Consider the following 10,010-nt stretch of genomic DNA (forward strand, 5'->3'; position numbering starts at 1 on the left):
CACACACACACACACATATGTATCAAATAAATAAATTTATAAATTAGGCACGTTTCCTTAATCATTCACAATTCATGTAACATTACATTCAATAAGTATTATCAAATTATTACTACGGATGTTTCGTTATTAAACAAATTTTATATTAAAAATGAAAGAAAGAAAATAAAGAAAACAAATATATATATATGATATTACATTATGATATTACAATATAATATATCCATTACATGTATATATATATATATATATATATATATATATATATATATATATATACCTCTAAATATAAATGTTATAATAAAAAAAAAAAAAAAAAAGAAAAAAAAAAAAAAAAGAAAAAAAAGAAAAAAAAACAAAAAAAAAACAATAAAAAAAAAATTCAATCCATATCGAGAAAATAATGACGTAATATTTTTTTCCACTTGGAAAGGACGAAATTTCTATTGTTAGATCTTTCTAATCGTTATCGTAACGGTATATCGATACCGTAGAGTTGTTGTTTCTTTTTCTTCGAGAAAAAAAAAAAAGAAAAAGAAAAAAAAGAAAAAGAAGTACCAATTTAAGCTTTAATCGTCGGTACGCGTTAGGTATAGTTCTGTCGTATCATTCTTCTCTCCATCAATTTGAAATTCTTCGCACCGTACCGTCTTACAACAACGACGAAGCAATTCGTCCCGTTAGGCTCCTTTATAAACCAAAGGAGAAGCTTTTGCTTCATTATCATCGGATCTACCATAGGACTTAGAACATACATACATACATACATACATACATACATATATATGTACATACATAGATGCATACATACATAGATGCATACACAGATATATAGGATAGTTTCACTCGAAAATCTAACACACTGTCAGCATAGAGATTCTTTCCAAAGTGGCTCAAAAGTGATATTAGTTCCGATGTGCGCGCGCGTGCGCGTGCACGCGTGCGCGCGCATTCACGTTAACGACTAATTCAAAAAAGAAAGACGAGACACACGTAAACCATACGTGACGACAGTTCGAAACACGATGATTTTTATAAGCCTACGTACATTTTCGAGAAAATAAAGAAAAAAAGAAAAAAAATGGAAGGAAAAGAAAAGAAACACGAGAAAACACTTAATGTAAGCGTTTTGTAAGAAACGAAAAAAAAGAAAACAAAGAAATTGAATATAAACGTACGATGGCATTATTAACGATAAGACAAAAAAAAAAATATATATATATATATACATATGAATGTGTATGTGTGTGTGTGTGTGTGTGTGCGCGCGGTCGTGCGCACACGTATTCGATTGAATTAATTCGAGAAAATTTCTTGCAAGGGAAAATTTTTATATTACGTAAGAAAGAACAAAAATATATATCCTTTATTATCGAACATAATGATATAAAAAATATACGATCGTTTCGATCGTTACGTTTGAATTTTCCCGCGAGCGTATGACGTTGAAAAAAAAATTCCTCAACAATATAATCGATTTGAGAAACGAACAAATTTTCAAGGAAAAATAAAAAAAAAAAATAAATATATACATACACACACACAACACACACACAACACACACACACACATATATATATATATATATACATGTATGATTATAAATATAAATGATGATCAATACGAACGAAAGAATATTCGATAATATGATAATAAATCCGATTATTATATATTTAGACGAGTTTATATATTGATCTGTATTGTATTTACGTATATACATACATATACTATCGTAATGTATATATATTAGATAATAATAAATAACGAATGAAACAATGAAATATAAATGTAAAATAAATGAAAGTATTGTTTATTATAAAAACTTACTGTTTCCACCATATCGAAGCCTCTTTCATATACCATTTCGTCGAGCCGGGCGATCCCTCGGTACGGTTAACCTCCAAATCTTCTATCTCTCTTTCTCTCTTTCTCTCTGTTTCTCTCTTTCTCTCTCTCTCTCTCTCTTTCTCTCTCGCTCTCTTTCTCTTTCTCGGTCTTCTAACTTACAAAAGACACTCACGAAATTTCTATTATAATTTATATTATAATTTAATATCTAAATGAAATGAATTGCGATCTCTCTCCCTCTCCCTCCCTCTCTCTCTCTCTCTCTCTTTCTTTCTCTTTCTTTCTCTTTCTCTATCTGTATGTCAATGTCGTCCTCTATCCTGTACAGAGATCGATTCTTTTCAATTAAAAACAAAACACGATTAATTGTCGTTTACTTTTCACTATGTCCATTCTTCTTCGTTTCACTCCGAAAAGTTTTATACATCGATACATAAATATACGTATACATATGTATATAACTGTATATACATGTATATATATATATATATATTTTTTGTTATTGTTTGTTTATTTTTAAATGTATCTATATGTATATATATATATATATTTATTTCTTATTACTAATTTTCTCGTGATTAAACGTCGATTGAGACACTCGATGACGAACTGTTCTCCGAAACTCTTTTTCAAATATATATATATATATATTTATTTATTTATATATATATATATATATATATATATGTATATATATATATTTTTTTTTGTTCTTCTTTACTTTTCTATTCTTTCATATCTTTTTTCTTTTCTTTTTCTCTTTTTTTGTCTTCTTCTTTACTGTCAAGCGGACCCTTTCGTGCGCCACCACACACACAACGTTCTTATTTAATTCCGACCGACGACCGACCGACCGACCGACCGACCGACCGACTCGTGACTGCGAAGCGGGACCACTCGAGACGTTCGAACTTCCTTCGGAGACTCGAACTACCACCTCTCTCTCTCTTTCTCTCTCTCTCTTTCTCTCTCTCTCTCTCTATCTATCTATCTATCTATCTCACAAACACTCTCTTTCTCTATCTCTATCTCTCTTTCTCTTTCTTTCTGTCTCTGTCTTTCTTGCGAGCAAACGAACGAACGTGCGAGCGAGCGAGCCCGCGCAGGCGCGGAATCGACCGAACTTCGACGATCTCGACCGAACCGAGCGACCTACTGAACTTCTGCTCGCGCATGCGCATTTACGTGACTGCGAACGTCTCGAAAAAGAGGCGCCAAGGGGAATCCATATAACTTACGTTACGAAATTCATTTCTATCGAATTGTACTTTTATTTATTTACTTTTCTTCGTTTTGTTTCGTATTGCTTTTCTTTCTTTTTTTCTTTCCTTTTTTTTTTCTTTTTTTTTTTTCTTTTTTCTTATTACTTTCGTCATGTCATCGTTTCTCTATTTTTTTTTTCTCTGACGTCTTATCGACTTTATCGTTCTATTGATTATATCTATTGGTAAAGATTTATTAGATTTATTTATTGGGAATGAGGATTAACGAAAAGTGTTTATATTATCTTTCGGGAATAATCAATCGTCGCGAATTTTTTTATAATTTTTTCTCTTTTTTACGAACGATTATTTGATCGATCGAAGTTAAAATCTTTGTTAATGTTTTATTAATATATATATATATATATATATATATATATATATATATATATAATTTTTTATATTATATTTGATATACTTATTAATACATTATTTTAATTTACTATTTTTCTTTTTTTTTCTTTTTCTTAAATAATATCTCCTTATAGAAAATGAAGGAGTAAAATGTCGAATTATTTTTTTAATTATTTATTCCATATCATTTGACGTATTCCATAGCATTGGCGTAGTAATTATTTCTTTTTTTTTTTTTTTTCTTAATTCGTTAATACAAATCAATCTAAATAAATAAAAGAGAACGCTATTATTTAATAATTAATGTTTAATATTTTATTAATCGAATTAAGAACGTAAAAGGTATTATTTATTATATTGTTATTTATTTATTCGTGTTTTTTCTTCTTTTGTTCTCTCTGTTTTTTTTTTTTTTTTTTTAATTATTGAAACTACAGAAAAGAAATATTTGAATTACGCGGTTTTTTTTATAAGAGTTAAATATTTCTGACGGCCATTTTCCATTTATCCATGGCGGGAATTATTCGAAACGAAGCATTTCGTTCAATAAATTAACCACGAAAAGTATTATAAGTAAGCACTTATAAACGAAGGTCGACCACATTTTTCTTTTCTTTTCCTTTTCCTTTTTCTTTCTCTTTTCTTTTTCTTCTCTTATTTTTATTTTTTTTCTGTTTTGTTTTGTTTTTTTTTTTTTGTTTTTTTTTTTGTCCAATATTACCTCCCAGAGAAAAGAGTTCAATAACTATAAATCACCATTAACAGTACTGTAAATCAATTTACCTACCAGAACGGTGCGTCGTAAAACAATCGTGTGCTGATCGTGATAGGATCGAATGGAAAAAGAAATGAAGGAAAAGAAAAAAAGAAAAAGAAAAAAAAAATAAATAAATAAAAGAAAAAAAAAAGTAAAAAAAAAAAAAAATAAATAAAAACGAAATAAATCGTCCGAATTGTGTTCGCAAGTTCGATCTGTATTTATGTAACTTACTCTTGTAAATTAGAAAAAGAAATTAAATACACGATGGATCTCCTCGATTTCAGAAATAAAAAGAGAAAAGAGAAGAAAATATATATATATATATATATATATATATATATATATATATGAAAGAAAAGAAAACATGAAACATAATGAAACGAAAAGATCGATAAAATTATTGCACAATTAATAATAATGAATAAATGTATATTTTATTTTGAATGAATGAATTATTATTATTATTATTATTATTATTATTAATTATATAATTATATGATCATACTTTGCTCATAATTAGGTATTATTATTTATTTATTTTCGTATTACTTCTTATGAAAAATATTATTTTGTTTAATTTACTTTTTATCACATGATGCACACACACACATATATATATATATATATATATATATATATATATATATATTATAAAAAAAAATTATAAACAAAAGATCCGAGTGATATTTAAAATTTTTTATATCTAACATTGATAATAATATTAATAATATTAATAATAGTAATAATAATAATAATAATAATAATAACAATAATAAAAAATATATCTGAAAACATTAATTTAAAAATAAAAAGAAACAAAAGAGAACATATAAAAAAAACTTCTACATATTTGGTCAAAATTTTTGATTCAATTAATTAATTATTGAATTAATTAATTAAATTAATTTATTGCTAAGATCTTTTGATAAAAATTAAATGTGTCAATGTATATATGAATATTTCGTTACAGTATCTACAATGAAATAATATATAAATAATATCATAACGAATAAATAATTAACATATAAATATTTAGTCATATAAATGAATGATCATGAATAAATAATAAATCGTCGACGTTTGCGTTCGAATTTATTCTGAATATCAATCAATACGCTTGTATCAAAATGTCGACGAATTATAATATATAATATTTATAAATATTTCTAATAAAAATTACTATAGAACAATATTTTCTTTTCTCTCGCGCAGCTCCCTTTTTAACATTTTTTTTCAACATTTATACAACTTAACGATTATTAATAAATAACGATTATTTAATAAATCTAAGGATTATTAATGAAATACCGATTATACAATTTAAATCAACAATAATATCAGAATGATAATTAAAAATGTTAAAAAGAGAAAAAAAGAAGAAAAAAAGAAAGAAAGAGGAAGGAAAAGAAAACTGATTCTCGAATAAACGGAGAAACAGACGGTCAAAAAAAAAAAAAAGAAAAAGAGGAGAGAGAGAAAGATAAAAAGAAAAACATTAAAAGAGAGAGAGAGAGAGAGAGAGGCATCTCTTATAATAATAAAAAATTAATAACAAAAAAGAAAGAAAGAAAGAAAATAATACTAAAATAATAATAATAATAATAATAATAATAATAATAATAATAATAATAATAATAAAAGAGAACTCAGGAAAGGGTTTTAATCGTCGAAAGGAAAAGTTATCAGAGAAAAGAATAGATAAATAGACAGACAGACAGACAGAGAGAGAGAGAGAGAGAGAGAGAGAAAAAGGACAAAACAAAAAAAGAAAAAGAAGGAAGAAAAAAGGAAACGAAAGGAAAGAAAGAAAAAAAAGAAACAGAAAAGAAAAGAATGAAAAAAGGAAAGAAAGAAAAAAAGAGGCAAAGCGCACGTAATAAACAAGAGATAAGTTCAAATGGAAATCGCAAATAGGCAGCCTTGAGATCGACCGAGTAAATATATACTGGTATCTATGTATCTCCTAGCGCGTAACTCGCCCGCTCCTTGGAAACGCACTTTTAACAACGATCATACTCTCTCTCTCTCTCTCTCTCTCTCTCTCTCTCTCTCTCTCTCTCGAGAAACACGCAGGTATTCGCGTGGGCGAATAGAGTCCGCGATTAGATCCGCGACACGCTTCTATTCGCGAGGGCTGGACCGAAGCAGCACCAGCATCAGCACCAACAACACGAGCAACAGAAGAAGAAGGAGGAGGAGGAGGAGGAGAAGGTGGAGGAGGAGAAGGTGGAGGAGGAGGAGGAAAAGAAGGAAGGAGGAGAAGAAGGAATAGAAGAGGAAGGGGTGTAAGGGGATCGGTAGATAGGTAAGTACGAAGAAATGCCCACACAATAGCCCTTTGTGAGTTATGGCGGTGAGAGCACAACGGTGGCGCCGTTAGATATTGTGAAATGGATTCCAGGGGCGGACTGAGAAAACTTTTCTATCCTTTTTTCTCTTTCCTTTTCTTCCGTTTTTCTTTTCTCTCTCTCTCTCTCTCTCTCTCTCTCCCTCTTTTTTTTCTTATTCTTCTCCTTCTTCTTCTTCTTATTATTATTATAATTTCTTTTTTTTTTCTTTTTTTATTATTATTATTATTGTTATTGTTATTGTTATTGTTATTGTTATTCCGGATATACTGGAGTATTATATGAGAAAAAGAGAAAGAGAGAAAGAGAGAGAGAGAGAGAGAGAGAGTGACGTCAATCTTCTTCGCTGGAAACACCCACCCTACCACCCGCTCTTTAACCTCTCTCCCTTCTCTCTCTCTCTCTCTCTCACTCTCTCTATCTCTCTTTCTCTCTCTTTTTCTCTTCCTTTCTCCATCCTTTGTCCTTCTTTTATTCGTCCGTCCATCCTTTCATCCCCAACTCACTCAATGAAAAACTATCCTCATTGACATCCCTATTAATCGATCGATTTCTTCTATTATTTCTTTCTCTTCTATTTTCTTTTTCCATTCGAACGATCGAAATTAGCGGTGTTAAATATATAAGTAACTTAGTTACTTAATTACTTAGATATTTACTTATGCCTTTCGAAGATTTCTTTTTTATCGAAGTTTCGAAATCTCTATCTCTCTTCTTTTTCTTCTTTTATTATTATTATTATTATTATTATTATTATTATTATTATTATTATTATTTATTTATTTATTTATTTATGTATTTATTTACAACGATGTCTTTGTTGTTCTCCGTTTTCTTTTTTCTTTTTCTTTTTTTTTTTTTTCTTTTTTTGTAATTTCTATTGAAATTTTTGTTATAGTTCGTATAAATTAGTAATTTATTTTTTAAAAAGATCGATCTTTCTGTCTCTCTCTCTCTCTCTCTCTCTTTTATTTTTATAATTCTATTTCCTTTTATTATCTACTATTCTCGTTTCCTATTATTTCTCTCTCTTTCTCTCTCTCTCTCTCTCTCTCTCTCTCTCTCTCTCTCACTCTCTCACTCTCTCTTTCTTTCTCTCTGTCCTTTTTTTCTCGTTAATACAAAAAAAAAAAAAAAGTAAGCACGACAATGAATTACCCGTAGGAATTGATTAGTATTGTGGTTTTACAAACAAAAAAAAAATAGAAAGAGAGAGAGAGAGAGAGAAAAAAAGAGAGACAGAGATAGATAGAAGATAAAAATAGAAAGAAGAAAAATAAAAAGGAAAAAGATAAAATTCGATTGGCGGATTGATCGTATCGAATTTATCGTGGATTTTGATTTAAACTATTAAGGATTTATCGATGATGCAGATTTGATATTTCTTCTTCTCCTTTTTTTTTCTTCTCTCTCTCTCTCTCTTTATTTCTTTATTTTGTGTCTACCATTCTTGAATCATTTTTTTTTCCCTATTCCTTCGAGAAATGACGCTTACGTCAGTATCATTTAGAATTCCCCTTACGTAATACCTACTTGTATAATCGATCAGTTTTATTAATAATACGTTGTATATCCTAAGGATGATCCACACGAACTCATTTATCTAGATCATTTTTAGATTTATCGAGTTTGTGATATTTGCGATCGTTACGATCGAAAAATTTAATTGGTCCCTTTTAAACAAGAATTAATTTTATCTCTCATATTTTTTTTCTTACATATATATATATATATATATATATATATTTATTTATTTATTTATTTATTTATTACGAATAAATAACCCTTACATACACTCCAATAACATTATTAATCATATATTTATCTATTTGATCTATATCTATTTATCTCTAATATTAATTATTTATCGATGTATCATTTGTTTTTCTAACTTTATTATAATCATATTAATTAATATATATATATATATATATATATATATATATATGTATATGTATAATGTGCATACAATCATCTCTCTCTCTCTCTCTCTCTCTCTCTCTCTCTCTCTCTTTCTTTATCTCTTTTTTTTATGTTAACTTGTTATACTTTACAAATATATAATACAAATTAAATTACATACATATATTTATATTTATTAATAATTAAAAAAGATTTTTAATATTTATTAATAATTTATAAAAAAAAAAACTTAAATTAAATTTAATACATTATCTATCTATTTATATATATACATATATATATATATATATATATATATATATATATATCTTTCTCCCACTCTTTCTTCCTCCTCTCTCTCTCTCTCTTTTTCTATTCATTGAATGCAAGTAACATAATAATACCTGGATTCATAATCGTCCGTTTACAATCGATAACGTTCACGGCCTATCGACTATATGTACCAGTTCACTAGGAGGTACTTTACCCGCTTCATGATCGGTCATGGTTGGATCGGTCTTTCCTCGTTGCGAAAGTCCACATCCGGCTAACAAATTAATCGTCGGTCTAATAATAATACAAAAAATAAATTTACACACCTCCTAGGATTATCTCTTAATGTTCTTTATTATCAGCTTATTGATAGAAATTGATGAAGAAGAAGAAGAAGAAGAAGAAAAAGAAAAAGAAAAAAAACGAAAGAAAGAAAGAAAGATAGAAATGTCTAAAAGAGAGATATGAAAAAGAAAAATGAACTTTACGAAACAAAACAAAAATATATAAATAATAACGAAGCAAAGAATGAAAAAAAAACAAAAAAAAACAAAAAAAACCAAAAAAAAAAGAAACAAAAACAAACAAACGAACGAACGAACGATTCCTATTTATTTCAATAACAAATATTTTTATTTATTAATGATAAATATTTTGTTAAATAAATGCTCGTGATATATATACAGTATATATTAATGTGTTAAAAGTATTATATACGTGTATATTATGTACTTTTGCTTATGACGAATCCTTAAAAAGGAATAAAAATAAAAAAAAATAAATAAATATATATATATATATATATATATATATATATATATATGAATATTTAAGCTCAATATATAAATAATTAATGATCATTGATTTCTTCATTGTTTACGTCACTCACATCGCGTGCAAATAGCTCATTATAAATAATCGCTCGCATTTATTTAAAATATCAAATTGAACGTGTAAAAAAATATTCGATGGAATAAATGGTAGTCGCAAGAGAGAGAGAGAGAGAGAGAGAGAGTGAGAGAGAGAAAAGAATTAAAAATATAAAAGAAATATAAAGAAAAGGAAAACGAGGATCGCCTTTAAAATTATATTTAATAAAGAAAAAAACATATATATGTATATATATATATATATATATATATATATATATATATATATATATATATATACATAAAATTTCATGATCCTTTCATGAACGAACATTTGTATCTTCCAATGAACATTAGATTTCTAAAACGCCTATACACGTCGCCGTAATAATAA

At 27.4% G+C, this 10,010-nt stretch overlaps 1 protein-coding gene across 2 annotated transcripts in view; it reads right to left on the bottom strand.

Moving 5' to 3' along the window:
* The window catches only part of LOC124431449 (serine-rich adhesin for platelets-like), a 62,386-nt gene extending 59,637 nt beyond the window's left edge, over nt 1-2,749 (bottom strand). For both annotated transcript variants that reach the window (XM_046979384.1, XM_046979382.1), the window contains exon 1: nt 1,828-2,749. In XM_046979384.1, the coding sequence (XP_046835340.1) occupies nt 1,828-1,863 (36 nt within the window). In that variant the 5' untranslated portion in view covers nt 1,864-2,749. The remainder of the gene's footprint in view (nt 1-1,827) is intronic.
* Nucleotides 2,750-10,010: the final 7,261 nt, after the last annotated feature.

This window comes from Vespa crabro, chromosome 21 (genome assembly GCF_910589235.1).
Source record: "Vespa crabro chromosome 21, iyVesCrab1.2, whole genome shotgun sequence".
Taxonomy (NCBI): domain Eukaryota; kingdom Metazoa; phylum Arthropoda; class Insecta; order Hymenoptera; family Vespidae; genus Vespa; species Vespa crabro.